The sequence below is a fragment of the Protopterus annectens genome, chromosome 1.part1 (genome assembly GCF_019279795.1).
Source record: "Protopterus annectens isolate FY-2018-M chromosome 1.part1, PAN1.0, whole genome shotgun sequence".
Classification (NCBI taxonomy): Eukaryota; Metazoa; Chordata; order Ceratodontiformes; family Protopteridae; genus Protopterus; species Protopterus annectens.
In genome coordinates, this window is record NC_056726.1 from 1,277,043,940 (window position 1) to 1,277,065,981 (window position 22,042).

At 37.0% G+C, this 22,042-nt stretch overlaps 1 protein-coding gene across 1 annotated transcript in view; it reads right to left on the reverse strand.

Annotated features, from left to right (window-relative positions):
* Nucleotides 1-22,042, reverse strand: part of LOC122809959 (cathepsin L-like proteinase) — a 340,112-nt gene that overhangs the window by 272,186 nt on the left and 45,884 nt on the right. The window contains exon 2 of the mRNA XM_044081550.1: nt 6,642-6,821. Within this exon, the coding sequence (XP_043937485.1) occupies nt 6,642-6,821 (180 nt within the window). The remainder of the gene's footprint in view (nt 1-6,641; nt 6,822-22,042) is intronic.

Consider the following 22,042-nt stretch of genomic DNA (forward strand, 5'->3'; position numbering starts at 1 on the left):
TGAAGATGTATAGAGGCAGACAGACAGAAGGAGTTGCATTGTGTCCATCTTTGTGGACTTGGAGAAAGCATATGACAGGGTGCCTAGAGGGGAGTTATTGCACTGTATGAGGAAGTTGGGAGTGGCAGAGAAGTATGTAAGAGGGGTATGGGATATGTATGAGGGCAGTGTAGCAGTGGTAAGGTCTTTAGAAGGAGTGATGGATGCATTTAAGGTGGCGGTGCGATTACATCAAGGGTCAGCCCTGAGCCCTTTCTTCTTTGCAATGGTGATGGGCAGGTTGACCGACGAGATCAGATAAGAATCCCTGTGGACTATGATGTTTGCAGATGACATCGTGATCCATAGTGAGAGTAAGGAACAGGTTCAGGAGACACTGGAGAGGTGGGGATATGCTGTAGAGGGGAGAGGAATGAAGGTCAGCAGGACTAAGACAAAATATATGTGTGTGAATGAGAGGGAGGACAGAAGAATGGTGAGGATGCAGGGAGTAGAGTTGGTGAAGGTGGATAAATTTAAATACTTGGGATCAATAGTTCAGAGTAATGTTAAGTGTGGAAGAGCGGTGAAGAAGAGAGTACAGGCAGGGTGGAGTGGGTGGAGGAAAGTGTCAGGAGTGATTTATGACAGGCTGGTACCAGTAAGAGTGAATGGAAAGTTCTACAAGATGATAGTGAGAACAGCTATATTATATGGGTTGGAAATGGTGGCACTGATGAAAAGGCAGGATTCAGAGCTGGAGGTGGCAGAGTTAAAGGTGTTAAGATTTGCAATGGTTGTGACGGGGGTATACAAGATTAAAAATGACTATATTAGAGGGTCAACTCAGGTTGGACGGTTTGGAGACAAAGCCAGAGACGTGAGATTGCATTGGTTTGGACATGTGCTGAGGAGGGATCATGGGTATACTGGGAGAAGGATGCTAAGGATTGAGCTGCCAGGTAAGAGGAAAAAAGGAAGACCTATGATAAGATTTATGGATGTGGTAAGAGAGGACATGGAGGTGGTTGGTGTGACAGAGCAAGATGCGGAGTACAGGAAGAAATGGAACAAATGGTCCACTGTGGTAACCCCTAATGGGAGCAACTGAAAGAAAAAGAAGAAGGTAGTTAAATGACTTCTTGCCCAATTATCATTTTTTTGTCTTTTGCCATGAGTTATCGTGCCTTATTGTTACTGATTTTGCACAGTTTACTTTTGTTATAAGAAGTCAGATGACTCTTACAGAAATCAAAAAAATATATTTTTGCATTACCTAATTTCTTTAAATGAGAATTCCACCATGGTGAATAATTTACTTGTAAGGATTTATCATATTTTGTTATGATATAGATCTCATAATACGGGTGCAGTATCCATAAACTGGTCAACGAACTCCATTCAGCCATGTCATGGGCCACAAGAGCAAGGATAAATACAGTACATATGGACTGTTTCAGAGTAGTCATTAATCAGTATTTTTTTTGGGGGGGGTACTGGATTACTTGAGAAAAACACAGAGGCAAAACATGCAACAGGCATTGACCTGAATAAGACTTGAACACCAGAAAATGAAGATTTGAAGTAGACAGCTTGATACTGATCCACTCTGCTGTCTCTTTTAAATACAGCAGTCTATCAAAAAGTTGAACCATGTTCTGAACTTCTGACACATTAATGGATGAATATTCAGTACTACAGTAAAGAGTAAGGCAAATTCTGTCATTTCTAATACAACTCCTCAAATCTGAACTGCCAAATAACAGCAGCTCAATCATGACAAGTAAAAAGAACAGTTCAGAAGGGTCTATATCATATGTTCGAAGCTTTATAACTTTGAATATTAAATAATCAAATTTAAATGTACGAAGTTTTAAAACTTTGGACATATGTAAAAAAACAAAAACAAACCCCCCCCCCAAACTAACTGTTGTAGGCTTGGGGGCAAGCCCCCCTGCACCCCCCATGTAGGAGCTGCACCCCCTCACCCCCTTGCTCTTTAAATATACCAACTCCGAGACCACATTAAAGTGCTGTAAGGGAAATCTTCCCTTTACCACATTATAATGCGATCTCGGAGTTGGTATATTTAAAGAGCAGGGAGGTGTGAGGAATGCAGGGGGGCTTGCCTCCCTGCTTACAACAGTCAGGTAAGTTCACTTTATTTTTTTTTAATCATATGTTCGATGTTTAAAACTTCGAACATTTAAATTCGATTATTTAACGTTTGAAGTATTCAAACTTCGAACATATGATATAGACCTGACCTGTTCAGAAAGATGCCATAAATCAAGATGGAAACCACACAGCAGCACACATAAAAAGGAACAGTTTTATCGTGTGTTTGCAGAAAGACAAGATTCTTTATACGCCTGGTGTGAGAGCTTTGACATACAATATTGTACCATCTTGGTGTTATACAACATTTAGCTTGTGACAGTGCTTGCCCTTTCTTTGAGCTGGCACAACTTTTGAGTTATAATAAATAGGAAACAGGGTTGTGGGGGCACAGCAGTTTACTATATAGGATACAGAGAATTATCCATGAATGGCTATGTGCCAAATGCATTGCAGCTGAAGTTCAGTAATATAATTGGTGACCTAAACATTTATGTTTCCTATCTTTCCACATTTTACTATATTAATTTTGACAAATTTGCATTTTTATTATTGAGTCTGAGACACTGAGAAGGGTATTTGAGTTGCTGAACTTTTAGCATATCAGATTCGGGACACGTAAGACCCCAGTTTTGAATAAGATAGTTAATAAGTGTCGAGTTGATGGCAACATCAGTAGGAGTTGTAGGTTCTTATCACTGTTTACTTGCATGAAGCAAGCAAGACGGATAAGTAATTCACAGACTGCATGACTGTAAGAGAGATGGGGAGGCTTTGATGATTATCAGGTTGAATAGGATATTTTTGTTTGAGCTTCATTTGCTACAGTGACATGAATGTGATGCAGACGTCATGAATGACTACTAGGGATGCTGGGCTGTGGAGACATTGTTTACCATAAATGGAGTAGCAGCCCATTTGGGTTGTTGTTAGTATTCACAATCAATGTTAGGAAAGACATTGCACAGAAAATGCCAATGTTTAAGAATATAATTAATGTCTAAGAATGATAGATCACTTCTGCAGGCAGTGCTTACAAGAATTTCACTTAGATTTGACACTGCTGTATGCAGGTCTGGAACGGAGAGAAGTTTATACAATGGAATTCTTTATACAGGAACATAAGAACAATGTTAGGCAAGTGGTCACAGACAACATAAGATTCCTTACCACTCACACATAAGTAGACACATATAAAAGTTCAACATACTTCACTGACAATATATAGTCCCTTTAGCATGGAAATAGTAAACTTGGCAAAATTCTATTGGGGCTTCTTGTAGAAACACAAAGATTTTACTAATGGGCTAAGCAAGAGACCAGGTATTTCATATAAAAGGGGGAGAAACATCAGGGACATGCTAGTACATGGGAGGTTTTTGTCTCCATTGGAAACCATGATAAGAGATATAACCCATATAGGTACTATACCTTGTGGTAAATATTGCTGTTGCAAATCTATGGTTAGAAGTTTTAACAGAATTAATGGAAAGAAATATACAGCACAAGGTAAATATGGTTGTGACACAGAAGGGACAATATATGCCTTGAAATGCCATTGTGAAAAATGTTATATAGGGCAGAGGAAAGGGGCTTTTAAAACAAGATTAGAAGAGCATGTTTGGGATATAAGAACATCTAGAATAGATATTCCTGTTGCAGTGCATTGTAAAACTTATCACAACAATGAAACAGAAGGGTTACAAGCTACAGTACTGGAACAAGTTTATGTTGGACAATATAGTGATGTAAATATATAAAAAAAAAAACAGATAGTTACACAGAGCTAGTTTTTATACTGAAATATGACACTTTGATTCCTAATTGTTTAAACACTTAATGCAATTGGAGATTTTTAATATTGTATTTGATTAATTGAATAATTATTTAATGGACTGATGAGATAATTTATGTAGAGATATTAGGTGCTATGGTTTTTGTAATGGTATACTCTTTAAAGGTGGGTGAACCGAGGTGCTAGAGATTTTTACTGAATAAATCTATTCTTTGGCTTCCTGGCTTTGTGGTTTTTCTAAATATTCTGCTGTTCTGTTCGTGTTTTTTTTTTTTTTTTTGTGGTGGTGGTGTACATATAAACTTTATTGCCTTCCTACATGAGCACTTAATAGTACTCGCCTCCCAAATCAAGCAGGACCATGATTGAAAACATTGATGCAAATTTGTGTCTGCCCATCATATCATCAAGACTAGCTTAAAGGCAGACAAAGAAGCACTTTGCTTGACCTTTAGTGGTGACTTATTCCACAGGTTAGGAATATGTTAAGTTAGGAACCTGTCTCAACACCAAGTCTTATTTATGTGTTGGAGTAAATTTAAGTCCCTGGCAGGTGTATTTTGTAGAGCCTCTGGTTTTGCAAAGCAATAGCAGCTCAAATAGAAATGGGTCTTTCATCACTCAAAATGTTAGACCCTGTTCACCTCGGAGCAGCTGGTAAACTACTAGATGAAAGGAGAGTTGTGTCACTCTATCAGAATAGTTGAAGGATTTAAAGTGTATAACTGATTATGTTAAAATTATTGGGTCCTTTACAGCAATATGCTTGAATTTGTACATACCAAAAGGGGCACTGTTTTTGACAATGAGTAGGATGACTTACTTGCATCTTGAAGATACACCGTTAACTGGGTTAGATATAAGTATTTCCTGACTATGGTGGAAACATAATGATAAAAATGAAAGATAGTTGCCCACATACATACCCTGATCTCTTATGATTATGTCTTTATGTAGCAGATTGTTTTCTGAACATTGCTATGCTGCCCTTCTTTGTATTTAGCTTGCAGCTATTTTTACTATATTCCAGGCCTTGTGGAAGCAGTTTAATATAAGTTGATGAGCAGATAATACCACCCAGCATGCTGTCATCAATAAATTTGGTCAACTTCCCTTCAGGGATATTGGCTTGGATGTCTGCAAAATAAATGCTAAAGAGGGTAGGGCTCAGCACTGATGCATGTGGTACCACCAACTGTCACTAACTGAGATCTGTTAGTTAGCCAATTTGCAATCTAGTGGGCAACATAGCGATTTGCATTAAGTTTGTGTAATTTTTCAATAATGCCAATATGGGGGATAGTGTCAAAAGCCTTGGCTCTATTAAGGTCAAATTAAGCAGACTACACAGAGTGACCATTGTCCACTGCCTCTGTAGTCTTTTCAAAGAAGCTAAGTAGGATCAGGAGACAGGTCTGCCCATAACAAAACAGAACTAAGTGGGGTCCAGATTGGTTAAGTTGTCAATACCTGCATAAATAAGTTCTGTTATATGTTCCATTGCTTTGCATATAAGGTTGGTGAGGCTGATAGGCCTATAATTATCTGGGTATGCAGAATGTCCACCCTTGTGTAGAAGTGCCAGAGTTGATATTTCTCTGGACATTGGGTACAAACCCTGTGGATAGGTTGAGTTTGAACAGTTTAAGTAAAGACTCAGGTAGTGCATACTTGACACTGATGAGAATATAGCTCGTTGTGTTATCTGGTCTCATACAAACATTATTTTTTTACAGGGATTCTAGAACTTGCTTCATAAAACTAAAGTTTCTGTGATAGTGTGTGCATCAACATTGGGAAGTGAGGTAGAGCTGGCACTAAATTTGTATGTTATATATTGGTTACAGCCTTAGGATTGTAATTTATAATGTTATTATGGATGAGCTCAGTGCATTAATGAATATTATTTCTTAATTTCCTAACATAATTGAAGAAAGATTTACGTTTTTATTTCATACATGTAGCAACCTTAACTTCATAATCTGCTTTACGTTTTCTAATTGTGTTCTTACACTCCTTGTTGACATGTTTCATTGTTGTCTTAACATCGAGGGAAGGGGATTTCTTACAACTTTTCATTATTTTTCTTCTTTTATTATACATAAAATTAAAGAGCTATACTAGAGAGGTTTATAGCTGAATTTACAATTATATTTTAGGGCAAACAGATACAGATTTTTTTATGCAGCTGTTTAGCTGCTCGTAAAAATTGGAGCTGAATATGGCAGCTCTCTCAGTTTGGTCCATTTGATTGGGCTTGACTACAATTTTGTGCAGATCCTCTACAAGCTGAAGTTGGTTTTGCCTGGAGAAGTCCCTAATGATGGTATCAGTTGGTGGTGAGATGGCACTACTAGGCCTGACAGAAAACAACTGATTTGTAGTCACTTTTAAACAGGGATGACGAGAAGCATGGTGGGACTTGTTTGGTAAGGACTAAATCAAGGATATTATAGTTTCTGCAGAGCAACAGCAGAGGTCTTGCACAGGTGTAAGCCCCTCCTTAATCACATGATGGATGCATGTGTGTTTTGTATGATTCTTAATGAAAGAGAAGATAAAGTCATGCCAGTCTCGTGCATAATTGTCACTCATGTGTTAAAACATGCTGAATATCAGAAAGTATTGTAACATTACATAAGTTGTCATCAATCATACTTTTAGTCCAAATTAACATTATTATTATAACATTCCCACGTATGAGACTGAATTAATTATTTTCATCTCATTTGTAAACAATAACACTTACTGTGCTAAAAGCCCAACAAGAATGGCAGTTTCCCTGTTGCTTAACTTCTGTAACACAATTTTTTGTTCTCCAGTCGACCTCTTTTGGAATAGACATATTTTCCTCCTTGCTGACTTTGACAGGTAATCCTTGAACATCCCAAGACATTAAGGGAGTATTTTGCACCATTTCTGCTGAGGTCTGCAAAACATTATGAAATTACATTACCCTCAGTAATAGCAAGCCCACCACAAGTCTGAAACATTAGATGGATGACAGTTCTACACCAATGATCTCACTCTTAACACTACAGGTATTTATTTCTCCATAGAAGTGAGGAGGTGCTCAGCAGATATTAAAGACATCCCTTTCCATCATCTGTGTTCACCATCTATGTGAAGCAAAATATTACACAGCATCATCTAAGACAATAGGTTTTCCTGTTTTATGTTTGATCACAAAATCAATTTATTTTATTTATTTTTTTATTTATTTATCCTTTGTTGACTGGGTTAGTCTCAATGTATGTGAACATGCAAGTATGTGTGGAGTATTGCTTTGTACTGTGAAATAGAAGCAAACATAAATGAGGTTTGTCAATTATGTATCACTAAAAATCACTCTTTGTAGGATTATTATTACAGAGGCTAAATGCCAGAGGTGTGGAAAAGTGTGGCATAAAAATCAGCATGTCAAATAAAAGCACAGTTGCAAGTAAAGAATAAAAGTAAAAAATGGCACATCAAAATGCTGTATATATTTGGAAAGATGATCAAGGGTGTGAAATGAGACCCACTTGTCAATAATTTCTAAAAGTATTCAAAGAATCATTTCCATCTGCATTTATTATTAATGCCAAACCAGTGAACATGGAGACTGATACAGGTGCAACAACATATATTATGCCAAAAAATGTTTAGCACGTTAATTGTTTTATAAACTGCTTACAGAAAGCTTCTGTGAAACATAAAACATAGACAGAGAAGAGCTTACCTGTGCAGGGAGTATAATGATTACACTATACTAAATGAATAAATAAATAATGTGACTGTTTTAGTTGTGGCAGCTATGTGTGGGAAGAACTGGTTCTATAAATTAGTGTTTAACTGGAAACAAATTAAATCACTTCACAACAAAGAGCATTTTCCTCCAAACAGAATGGTTCTTACACTGACACATAGTAAAAAGAATAATGTGCATTTATAATTATATATATATATATATATATATATATATATATATATATATATATATATATATATATATTACATCAGCTGTCTTAGTACACATCATTTTGAGGCTGAATGATATGCCATACTACTTTCTTTGGGTGTTTGCTATCAGTTTACCTACCACATGTGTACATTAGTAAATAAAAGTACACATGCCAAGGTATTTGTATTTTGTGGTTCTCTTTTAGTATTTTTCAGACATAGTGCTTAGTGCATGAATAACTTTATAACCACAAGGGATTCACAGCTCAGTTGTCATCTACAGCTCCACTCTGTTCTTTCCTGTGGACATAACTTTACTCAAGCTTTGCTTAGTTCTGTTATATATAATGCTAAATAATACATAATCTAACCATCCAGAAATATGTAGATTATGAAAGAATGATTATAGAAAGCAGTAAGGCATGTCAGAAGTTACCATGCTTGTCAATGTTAAGAAAAAGTAAACAAAAACATTTAATTTGTAAAGCTCTGCATGAGATAATACAGTTCACTTGATGCTAAATGGCTATATGATTGGGTAAAGATGGTTTTGAATACCAAGTATGAATTTCAAATTACGTGTTTTACTGGGCACATTTCTGGATATAGTTTGACGTATGTATACTCGGGATTCATAAATGCATTTTTCAATTGACTATGAACAACTGTGCAAAACGGAAGACATTCATAATTAAAGTTTTGATGTGTATTGGCATTTACAGTTGAGTATTAGCTGAGAATTTTTAAGCCAGGAAATATGATTTCCTGGATGTAAGGTAGGGAAGGATGCCTCAGACAGGACCTAAAACTTAAAATTTTATTTTTAAAAGGCTATATTATCTCAGCTATTATTTCTGATATCACCAAGTAGTTTATAAGAAATGTGTAATGTATATGTAAGAAAAACGAGTCTGCGAGAATCACAACAAATCAGTCACAGGCACTTCAATGGAGGATTCTCAGACTCAGCAGTATTTTTCATTGCCTTCATTATAAATGAATAATAATATAATAACAGTGTAGGGGTTTGGTGGTAGGTATTTATTTATTATTATCACTGGATAATATAACAGTGTAGGGGTTTGGTGGTGGGTATTTATTTATTATTATCACTGGATAATATAACAGTGTAGGGGTTTGGTGGTGGGTATTTATTTATTATTTATCACTGGATAATATAGCAGTGTAGGGGTTTGGTGGTGGGTATTTATTTATTATTTATCACTGGATAATATAACAGTGTAGGGGTTTGGTGGTGGGTATTTATTTATTATTTATCACTGGATAATATAACAGTGTAGGGGTTTGGTGGTGGGTATTTATTTATTATTTATCACTGGATAATGGGTATTGAATGTGTTTATGTAATGTGAACTACCTCTTGCATGTCATACGTGTTGTTATTTTCTTTCTTATGTTATTCTCTGATACCGCTGTATCTATGTTATTTGTACTGCCTTTCTCTCATGAGCTGACATTTGTAATTTTGTTTACGTTGCACTTGTGTGGTCCTAAATGACAATAACATTTCTTTGAATCTTTGAATCTAGCTTTATTTAACACCCATATCTACTAATTGCATTCTGATATTGTTCATGACTATTTTTAGTGAAATATTATGTCTGACCAAAGTGCTGTCTTAGCACAACTGTACATATTGCCAAAAGAAAATGTGTTTTGACAATGAAAGTAATCTGAAAAACTTGCAGTATCACTTACTTGTGATGTCACAGCTTAAGGAGTAGGTACTTTAATTTAACATGTCATACCTTCAGAGCTGAAAGATCAACTGCATTTACATCAAGACCCCTTCCTCATGCTGAGAGAAACCATCCCCAGATCAAGAAAACATGCATTTTATTTAATTTTGATGTTAATGAAATTTTACCAGTTCCTCTTAGACAAAAATATCTTGTTTGTAATTCTAGATAAACATTATTAACCTAATCAGCTGAACATGAGTTTACCTACTATGACAGTATAAAAGTGGTCCGGATGGAGAGATGAAAAGTCAGCAAGCAAAGGAGAGTAGTAGTAGTGCTGAAATTGGATTCATCATCAAGTCTTGGTGAGTACCTTCATGAGGTGGACCCTGTTTTTCACAAAATCTCACCAAAGCGACACTGATATATAGACTGTATTTATATAGCATATATCATGGACAGAAGTAAATGAAAAATAAAAAAAGATAGCTGGGTGCACAAGACCCAGGAAAAAAGTGCCCAATCCTGGTAGGCACACTGGTGCCAGGACTGGAAAAAATGACAGTGTAGGATCCTCAAAATACAGAAACATTCCTACAATGGGGCCAGGCCAGGCTCAGGGGGAGGATGGCCCCCCTGTTGTAGAAGGAAGTCCACAAAAATGACAAAAAATGATTGGCCAAAGAAGAGCCATAAAGACGATAGAGTGGACTATTGAAAATAAGAAAAAGATTATGTATTGTTATTATTATGTAAAAAGCCCAGAATTTCCAGACACAAGATATACAAATTGATTAAGAGAGAAATTAGAGGAAAGAAAAATACTTCCGCAGGAAAAACTGTCAGAAGCTTCAAATAAAAATTTGCATTCGTTAATACAACATATTTTTGAAAAACAGTATATAGATCAAGAAATTTTGATCTGTTTGGAAAAAGAAGCATCTGAGGAAGTGAAAAAAATATAAACAACAAAATCTAGAGATATTTGAAAAAATATAAAAAAGAAATATGGACATGGGAAAAAAAGAGAGATTTGATATGGTGCAATATTTATGCAAAGGAGAAAGCTGAGTTAACTAATATAGAGAAGGCATTTTCAAAAATATTTTTAGATAAATACAGGCAAAAGCATCCAGATATGGAAAATTTCACAATAAAAATATTAATAGCACAAAGATGTGATATAGAAAAGACGATTAGTAAAGCATAAGTTAAAGAAATAGAAGTTGAAGTTATGGAGTGCCTGCGAAGTGAAGGATTTAATGTAGAAGGTCTAAAACAGACTATGTCACAGTATGATGGAGTGAGTCCCCAGAATAAGTAAAAGCAAGAAGATCAGGAGACATGTGAAGAAGAATTATGGACATGGGAAAGGAAAAGAGATTTAATATGGTGTAATATTTATTCAAAGGAGAAAGAAAAACTAACCAATACAAAAAGAGCAGCACCAAAGATATTTGAAGAAAAATATAGGGAAAGGAATCTGGATATGGAAAACTTTACGATACAAAAAATAAGAAGACTAAGAGGAAAAGTAGAAAAAGAGATCAGTTCATAGGTTCATAGGTAAGTACTAGGCTATCTGCTGGAGGGCATCTGTAAGCCTAGCCAGAATGTGTTGGTTTTCACCGCCCCCTTAGATTAGTTCCCTGTGCCTCTGTCCAGCAGAGCCATTAGTTCCCTGTGTCTCTGTCCAGCCATGGAGCAATGGAGAAGTCAAAGAAATAGAAATTGAGGTTATGAAACAGCTGCAAAGAGAAGGATTTAGTGTAGTAAATCGAATACAGAAATCATCACAACAGGATAGAGCAATGGATATCCAAATTAAGGGGAAACTAGTGGAACAGGAAACAACTGGTCAGATGCCATATCAAGATATTTTGGAGCCTTCCACATGAAGCCAGTATAAATGTTCATTTGAAGCCAGACAGCAAGTAAAGGAACAGGAAACTGTGGAAACTCTGATGCAGCCAATGTTGAGGAGTGATAGGCCAGTGAGTTCCCATATGACAGAACAATAGATGACACAGGATGAAATTGAAGAGAATGTGCCACAGAAAGATGCTATAGAATTTTCTATAAAATGCCTGCAGGAAAAGGAAAACAAGGGATGTGCCCTCAGTATGGAAGAAGATGAGTTAAGAGAAGAGTTGCTTGATTTAATAGACAAAGATATCTAAAGATTAATGAGAAAACTAGACTGTAGAAGGTTAATAAAACCCCAAAAGTCAGAAGCTTGATAAAACAAATCACAGTAATTAAGACTGTCTATAGAGATCCATGCGATATAACAGAAGTAAACAGAATATATTTCTGTGCTGCTAAATTAATAACTGATAAAGTTCTACCACAGGAACACAGAGTAGCAAGGGAAAGCGAATACCATCATGGAAATATTAAATAGAGAAAACTATAAAGCAGCTAAGACGAGAAGTGTCATTGTTAGAAGATTATAGTAGAGGGAATAGATCAACAAAAATACTAAAAAAGATAGATGTGATAAAAGCAATGCGCAGTATTAGAATGGACCACGATCTATTATGCACTATTGGAGATAAACTAAAAATTTCAAAACAGATGGAAAGGCTTTGAAGATACGAAGATTAATATAAGGGAAAAGGACAAAATAAGCAATTTATTGATGACCCCAAAAGGTTTTATAGAGAATTGGGAAATAAGGTAAAAGGAATTGAAAGACTGCCAAAAAAAAGAGGAAGTAAATACATTTTGGAGAAATATCTATGAAGATCCTGTGGAACATAACAAAGATGCTAAATAGATAGAAGAAGTAAAGGAAAGAATAAGAAGTTTAAAGGTACAGGATATGAAATGGGATGAAATAACAGCCAGAGAGATTAAAACAAAGTTGAGAAAAGCCTCTAACTGGAAAACCCCAGGCCCAAATGCAGTACCTAACTTTTGGCTTAAAGTATTAACTTCTTTGCACGAGGATTTAGCCATGAGTAAGAACTATTTATATGCACACCCCGAATACACACAGCGCTGGTTAACAACAGGAAAAACAATGCTCTTACGTAAGAGTGAACCTGCAAGCTACCCTAAAAATTATAGACCAATAACTTGTCTTCCAAAGACGTATAAACTATACATGGGAATTGACATCGACAGAGTTTATAGTCATTTAGAAGAAAACTCAATTATGGCAGTAGAACAAAAGGGCAATAAAAGAAAGTCATATGGAACAAAGGATCATTTGTTGTTAAACAAAGTTATAGTGGAGAACTGTAAGAAGGGGAAGAATCTAAGTATGGCATGGATTGACTACAAAAAAACATTTGATAGTATCCCACATTCATGGATAAAATAGTGCTTAAAAATGTATACGATACACCCTACACTGACTGACTACATTACAGTAACCATGAAACAGTGGCAGACCACTTTGCAATTAAGCCATGATAAAGGACAGATTATTATCCCAGGGATAAACATTCAAAGGGGGATATTTCTTGGTGACTCTCTGTCACCATTGCTAGTCTGCTTTGCCATTAATCCATTAAGCTGTTTACTTAACAGCTTAGGCTATGGCTACAATTTGGCTTCTAGAAAACAACAAAGTCTAATGACTTCTCACCTTCTCTTTGAAGATGATTTAAAACTGTATAGCTCGTCAGATGAGGAGCTGAAAGCACAGCTGCAGGTTGTCAAAACTTTTTCAGATGATATTGGAATGTCATTTGGTCTTGATAAATGTGCAAATGCAACCTTAAAAAAAGGAAAACTGCAGCACCAGGAAAACATCAGTTTGGGACAAGAATGTGATATAAAAGAACTTGAGCAAGAGGGAGTGTATAAATACTTGGGAATTGATGAAGGATCATCAATAAAACATGAACAAATGTGAACAAATCTCAGTAAGGAGTACTTTAGAAGACTTAAATTAATCCTGAAAGCAGCATTGACATCTAGGAACAAGATCCAAGCCATAAATGAATTTGCTCTTCCTGTCCTAAATTATAGTTTTGGAGTGACTGACAAAAAGTGTTGGATAGATTGGATAGTAAAACAAGAAGGATGCTTCATGCTTACCAAATGATTTATAAAAATCAGTGTATACCAAGATTATATATTCCCCACTACGAAGGAGGGATGGGCCTCCTTGAAATTGATTACATGTATAGATCTGCAATCGTGGGACTCCACACATATCTGCTAACCTCACAAGATCCAAATGTAGTAAAAATTTTGAAACATAAGGAGAATAAATCTAAGATGGCATCTCTGCTTAATTTAGCAGAAGCATATTGGCATCAAGCAGGAATGAAAATTAAACCAGAAGTAGATAAAAAACAGGCAACAACTGAATGTGCTAAAAAACAAAAGAAAGAATATAAGGTGAAGGACCAGATGAGAAGGCAAGAAATGTGGAAAAAACATATATAGTTGCAAGTATAGAAAACAAGAATGAACACAGGAATGGTTAAGGAAAGGTGAATTCACATCAAGAAATGAAAGGTTAATATTGGCAGCCCGAGATTGTACACACTGGTTTACAAAGTCCATTGAACATGTGTGAGAAACAGACATATGTAGGTTTTGTAAAGCCGAATTGGAAACAGTCACACAACTTACTGCTGGTTGCGGTACACTAATGGCAGAGGGACTGTATACTGAAAGGCATAATAATGTGGCGAGACTGTTACATTGGCGATTGTGCAAACATGGTATCAAAGTGGCTGTAAAACACTGGAAACATGAACCACAAAGAATCATAGAAAATGATAAAGTTTATATCACATGGGATGCCCCAATACCAACAGTTCAAAAGATAGATGCTAGAAAACCAACTATAGTGGCCCAAGAAAACAAGACAAGAGTAGCATTGATCATTGAAATCACCACACCTAGTGACTACAGTGTCTTCTGTACAGAGAGACACAAAGTCATAAAATACCTGGATCTGCAGGCAGAAACGAGAGCCATGTGGAAGAAAGGTACCCAGACAGTTCCAATAGTAGTAGAAGCAACTGGTCTTATAAAAAAGAATTTACAATCGTATTTAGATATGTTACTAATTTATGTAACACCACACGAATTGCAGAAGGAGTCATTACTGGGCACATTGTAGCTGCTGCGAAGAGCACTTTTGGCTAATGTCAGAGTGAAACAATACTAATTTCATGAACTTTAATTGCACTTTGACTTAGGAATGGGGTCCATTCCCATCATGGTATTAGAAACCCAAAAGACTTGGAGAAATTAAAAACGACAGCATAAAACCCCAAAGATGTGCTGCAGTATTGTCAACATATGAATGCCTAATAATGTATAGAATTTCCAAATATCACAATAATACTAATGATGGGACTGTTTAGAATTAAAAAAATAGAGTTTGCAGAATAGGATTATTAGAATTTAGAGTCAGAAGTTATTACTAAGGGAGTACTACAAGTATCTATTTTAGGTACACTTCTCTTTTTGCCATATATAAGTAGCCAGCCATGGAATCTACCACATTTGAATATTACTATGTACATCAGATGATACTGTCTTTATAAAAGGACTCAAGCCTGCACAGCACATATATACTTCCTTAACAATAAGAAATGTAAATTATACTCTTATCAGAATGCTAGATGTATCTGGTCTCTGTCAGAACACCAGAAACTAGTGGACTGGTCACATTGGTACCTTTTCCTGTGCAGCAGTACTCCTTGTAAGCTCAAGCTCCTCCCTTATTTCTTAACCCTCTTCTCCTGACAGATGGAATCCAGATTGAGTAACTATGCTTAGTCAGCATATATACCCTAAAGGAATGTAAACTAAAATAATATGCAATTAGGAACCATAAAGTGAAACTAAGTGTCTGGAGCCCCTACAGATTCATTCAGAAGTGACAGTCTGGGGAGGGGGGCAAATCAGGTGGTGTCTAAACAAAGACAAGATAAAACTAGCATTCTAGAAAGTACATAACTTTAGCATTTAATCTGGTCCTGTCTAGAGACTAGCAACTTGTGGAGAGAATCTTGAGTGTCCTCAGACAATAAGCCTTTAAGAATAGTGGCTCCAAAGAAGCTTGATCTTCAGACAAATTATTCAACCCATAATACTTATCCCATCCATGTGAGGTTGGTCGTGTGACAGATCTCATGATATCTTCAGAGAGCAAAATTCATAGAAAGGCCATGGACATTACCAGAGCTCTGACAGAGTAAGCTTTTGGTGTATTCGTCCAGGGTCTGTCACTAGAAAAATAACCGTAACTAATACAATCCAACATCCACTCAGATAAGATAGTCTTGGTCATTTTCTGGCCTTTTCCTAGCATTAAAAAAGGAAACAAATAATTGATCATCTTTTCTGAAGACTTTTGTGCAAAGAAGGTAAAATATAAGTTGCATCTGTACATCTAAACTATGTAACTGGTCTTCACCTTTGTTAGAATAGTTTGGGAAGAATACCACTATATGAATGGACTGATTCAAATTCACTTGAATGGCCACTTTGAGAATATAGGATCATTAATTCTAGCCTGAAAGAAAACTAGGTAAGAAAATTTGAAAGCTATGAGACTCATTTAGCAGAAGTAATGGCTACCAGAAGGATAGTCTTAGAGTTAGAGAACATAAATTTTGTATCTGCTGACTTTGCTGACTTGAATGGAGGCTTGGTCAAGCTCTCCAGTAAGATCCCAAGGTGGAACAGGGCAACCAGTGTTAATCTAGAGTAGAAGACCTTTTTAAAAACTCTGTGCATAACCTTATGTGAACCTTATGTGAAGCTAGGGAATAAAAAGAAAAGTCTTGGTGAAAGGAGGATATATCTGCAAGATGAACTTTTATGGAAGAATTACTAGCACCTTTTTTAACTACCCGATAAAAAGGTAAGCATCTGAGATATAGTGACTGAGAAGGGGTCGATATGTTGCTGAGCTGCCCAAAATAGAATCATTTTTCCATTATAGGTTTTTTTTTGGAAGGTCTTTGAGAGGCAGCTATTAGACTGATCAACTCAGAAAGGAGTGAATGTTCCCTGGCCATTATTGGAGATAGAAACAACATGCAGTCAAATGTAAGGAGTGAATATTTCAGTGACCAAACAGACAGATGAGAGAGCAGACAAGGGTTCTGAAGAAGAAGATGTCTTATCTTGAGGTGAGGCCACGGGAGGTGGAAACATATCTAACCTTGCCAGAACAGATCTGTGAGAATGACCTTCACTCTGCAAATCTTGTCTTTCTGCAGATATTTGGTTATGAGTGAAATTGGGGGAAATGCATAGAGGATATATTGGACCCAAGTGTAGAAGAATACATCTCTTGGGGATTGTGTCTCTTGGGAGATGATGGAGAAAAACCTATCACAATTAGTGCTGAATGGTAAAGCAAAGAGTTTGTATGGGGGCTTCCCTACCTCTGGAATATCTCCCAAGCTACTGTCTTGTTGAAACACCATTTGTATGGGAGCATTATCTGTCTGTCCAGCCTATTCACAGTCATGTTGGATGTCCATTGTAAATGAATTAGTTTATAAAAATGATATGGTGTTACAGACAGTTCTCAGACTCTCATGGCTTCTGTGCAAAGGGCTGAAGATCAAGTTTCACCTTGCTTGTGTATATGCCACACTAAAACTATGTTATCAGAGTAGATGGACAGTGCACCATGGAGGAGTGAGTCCTGAAATGCCTGCAATATTAGGAAGACTGCTGTCGTCTCCAGAATGTTGATGTGCAATTTAGACTTTTGTGGTACCCACTTACTTTTGACCATCCTGCCTAGAAAATACCCTCCCACCCCAGAAAGGACTCATCTGTTGCTATCATGACAATGGATGTAGGTCAAACAATGGATGCTCCTGTAGATAGATTTTGTGGATTTTCCCACAATAGTAGATGTTTGATGCAAATTTTAGAAAGTTTGATTACGTGTGTCATGAGTTGGGTAGACTATTCTCACTAAGTCCTGACCATTCACTATAATAAACTCATCTTCAGTCATCAGATACAACATTTTGAGTACTGTGGCCATTATAAGTTTGCATTTTTTGAAAGATTTGTGACTTCCTGAACCATAGAAGAAATCCTCTCTGATGTTAGTTTCATTTTCTGGTTGGTGCACCCAGCTGGCAACCAATAAATGTCAAAAACTGTGATGGATCCATCTGGGATTTTTACACAATTATTGTGATCCCCAAAGATAGACACACAGAGCAAGTACTGGCTTACTATGAGACGTTTGTCCATTGAGGGTACCACTATGAACCGGTCATTTGTGTGGGGAAAAATCCTCACTCCTAGCAGTCATATGTGCAATAACTGGAGCTGTGTATTTGGTGATCACATGAGAGGGGCTGTGGTGAGTACAAATGGCAGGGCTTGAAATTGTTAATGACTGGCACCCACCTGAAAATGCAGGAATCACCTGTATGGCTTTATTATGTTGATGTATAGGCATGCACACTGGAGACCCAAAGAGTTTATCCAGTCTCTTACTTGTAAGCATGGTACTGTGACTATCCAGAATGACTCTCTCTTCATGTATTGATTCAACTGACTTAGGCTGAGGACTGGTTTGAGGTCCTGAGTCTTTTTGGGCATCAATCAAAATTGAATGTAAAATCTGGACCCTCTCTGGTCTGGTGGGACCTCTAGGATGGCCCTTTTTTGCAGGAGTTTGAATTCTTTCTATTGTGCCCTGCTCCTCTGATAAGGTGGAACTCTTGAGAGGTGAAGGCAAAGACATTTTCTCATTATTATTAAATGGTATCATATAGCCTCTGGATATAATTTTGGGTATCCAGCTCTGACCACAGAACAGCCAGAACAACTGTTTCAGAATATATGTTTTATTTTTCAAACCCTCTGAAACCAAACCATATGTGCCAGGTAGTTCACTGTCCTGATTGAAAAAGTACTGATTAAGAGACATGCTTACCAAGTCTATCCATCATAAAAATTTTCTTATTAGGAGGATAAATATTGCCAGTGTACTCTGGGACCTCACACTTGGTGGCAACAAACATTGCTACAGAATCCACAAGTTGTCCTTTGCATCAATGCTGTCTATTTTTGGAGGTCCAAAAATCTCTATCTGGCATTCAGTGGATAGGCTTGGCCACATCTGTCTCTTTCTTTTGGTGTAGACCATGTCTACAAGCTTAAAAGTGATGGTAATACCTAGGCTGATTGCACAGAGAACCTCCTTCCAAATCTCTTCTTCCAAAGAGGTTGGGTCTATTGGCCAGGATCTGCTCTGTCTCATCTCCAGGATGTCCTCAAATGCGGTATCATCAGGAGGGGATTTGAGAGAAACCTCCCTTTCATCAAGATCTGTGTCTGGAGAGGGTGACTATGACGGGGTGTCCAGGTGATTCCTTTTCTACTGTATTTCCTTTGAGGGCTTGGGAGAGTCATCTGAAATGTGACCTGAGCTCTTGTGGGAAGAAGGTTTCTCAAACCTCAGTAATCTCAGCCTATGCAATCAACTGTTCTGAGGGGAACAAGAATGATGTGTGGTCAAAGGCTCCAGTCAGTGGCTTCTAGGGGAGGTACCAATGGAGATTTTGCTTACCTTTGCAAAGAAACCATCTGAGGTACTCAAGCCTGGGGCTACTGATACCAATTGCATCAACATCAGTATAATAGAATGAACACTGGCACTAAGCATCAGCACACCACACACATCTTTTGGGGATCTTGGGAAGGATTATTTGTCCAAAATCTTTACATTTTATTTTAAACCTGGAAGCCTTTACACTTTTGTCATGTTTACAGTCTGACCTATGCAATAATAGACAAAGTAGAACCAAACTATAATGATAACTCCATGGTGCACAACCAGACACCAAACCTGCACACAGACTTTCTGTAAGAACACAAATTGACTGCAACAACTATCATATAAGGCTACGGCCAAAGGCATGTTTCTATTTCTCTCTCTCTCTCTCTCTCTCTCTCTTTTTTGAGGAGAGACAGAGAGGGAATAATAGGTGAAATTATCAGATTAGAAATAAGATAGGTACAAGAAACTTAGTAATAGGTTATGAAAGCAACAGTGAAATTTAACCAGCAAGACTAAGCAAAAGAATATACTTATCTGACCCCCCCCCAAAAAAAAAAGACAGAAACTGCTATCAAGACTCAAACAAGCTCAAATATGTCACAGCTGCATTGGTGGCAGTGAGAACTGGAGCCCTTCTCTCAGAAGCAAGGGTTTATAGGACAGGAAAAGAGCTTGTAAGTAGTGGATTTGCCAAAGAAAAAGAAGGCATCAAAGTAGCTAGTCTACCATTTTCTTGTGTTCAGATATGGCCAGATTAAATTTCATATTAATTTACAACTGTTGTTCTAAAAACAAACTGGCAACTACTTCAAATAAATCCTCAATTAAGATTTGTGGTGTACTAAATGATTAGAAAAAACTATAACATCCAGTCATTATTGACTTTCGTAAGTGCACAGAGGTATTTATGCATATTACTAGATATAGACTGCGGTGGTGGTGCTGCGGTAGCATTGTCGCCTCACAGGAAGACGTTGTCCTGTTCGATTCTCAGCTACAGCATCTTCTGTGTGTAGACATGCGTGAATGGATGTACCTTCGTTGAAGGTTGTGCGTCAGGGCCGGCAACTCAGCATGTAAAAATCTACTGCCAATCATTAGCGGACCGGAATTCCGCTGTGGTGACCCCTAACCAGGAAAAGCCGAAAGACACAACAACAACTAGATATCACTCTCTTGTTTTAAAATTCTTCTGAACTAATAACTATAAAGTCCTGCAGCAGCTCAAGTCAGCTAATAATATACCACATTAACTTACTATAGATGCTTGTTGTGCAATAACTGTAAATGCATTAATACCCATGTAACAAATGGAAATACTGTCAGCCCAGCTACCTGGAATTTTGTAAGTAATTCTATGTCATTTGTGAATATTAATATGATTTTTATAGAAATGTAACAGAAGGAAATACTGCCAGCCCAGCTATCTGGAATTTTGTAAATAATCATGTCATTTGTCAATAGCAACATGATTCATATACTTATCTTACAAATGTAAGAGAACTGTATGTTATGTGTATATTAAAGTACTGGTACAGAAGTGGGTCTCGAACAGGGTTTGCACAGTACTGAGCTTCAAGGATGTGACCACAGTGCACCCTAATGAAAAAGAACAGAAATGCATATAAACTATATACATGTGCAAATGTATATGTTTTAATGGGTACGTATCACTTCACCTAAAACACATTTCACCTAAACTCATTTCACCAAGACCAAATCACCTAAAGTTCATTTCACCTAAAACTCATTTCACTGACAAGTAGTACTCTAAGGCAAGTCAATGGTATATGTCCTTTTCCCCACTTTAGTGCGATCCTGGTATTAGTATATATAATAAGGAGGGGTGTGGGGGGGTGCAGCCCCCCACATTGGGGGTGTTGGGGGCAAAGCTCCCCACTTACTTTGGTTTTATGGAGTCTGGTTTTGTTTTACATTATTTAGTAAACACCAACTGAGTGGTGGGCTATGCCCCCCACACCCCCAATGTGGGGGGCTGTGCCTCCACCCCCCTAATTATATATACAAACACTAGGATCGTACTACAGTGGGGAAAATGACATATACCTTTGACTTGCCTTATTGTACTACTTGTCAGTGAAATTAGTTTTAGGTGAAATGAACTTTAGATGATTTGGTCTTGGTGAAATGAGTTTAGATAAAATGAGTTTTAGGTGAAATGATACATATCTGTTTTAATTGCAGAAACTAGAACATAAAAGGGTTAACTTGCAAAACTTCAAGAAAATAAGTTGAAATTAAATTGCTTTACGATTGTGCTATAAAAGTTATCTTTCAGTTTCAGTCAACAGGATACAGGATGACTACGCTAGGGGGACTCTCTGTGTTGTTTTGTAAGTGTTTCATTGTTTTATGTCCTCTAGCAGGTGCAAACCTCTGAAGGCTATGTATTTTCACAGAGAGATGCTAGTTTCTGACAAAAAGGGGTTTAGCTTGGAAAGTAAAGTCAGGTGACAAAAAGTGATGTCATCCAAGCTAACCCAGTAGTAATATTTGATATTAATTTAAGAACTCTGTCAGAGAGAGACTGGACATTTTGTATTTTGCTTTTGATCTGACAACATCCACTCATCAGCACCTTCTGCACTTGCCTTGCTGTAAGTTTTTAGGGCATAGTAACTCTGTTAGATTTCGACAGGAATATAGTAAAGCATAGCTTAGATGTTTTCTTTATTTAGTTAAGACTGTCATGCAATGTTGTTTTAAGTATTTCCTGTGATTTTGAACACTGAAGTTACTGTATTGATTTGCTGAGTATTGTATTGTTCTTTTATTAATTATTATTAAATATATTTAAACCTATCTTTGTGGCTGATATTTGCGAGACATGTTTAAGCTCTTAGGGTATTTGCATGTCTATTTGGTGACACTGTACAGGCCATTCCTAAATAGCCTTGCTCTTGGTCAGAATCCCATTTGGATTATTAGTAACATTACACAATAGGTTTGGACACCCTTTGT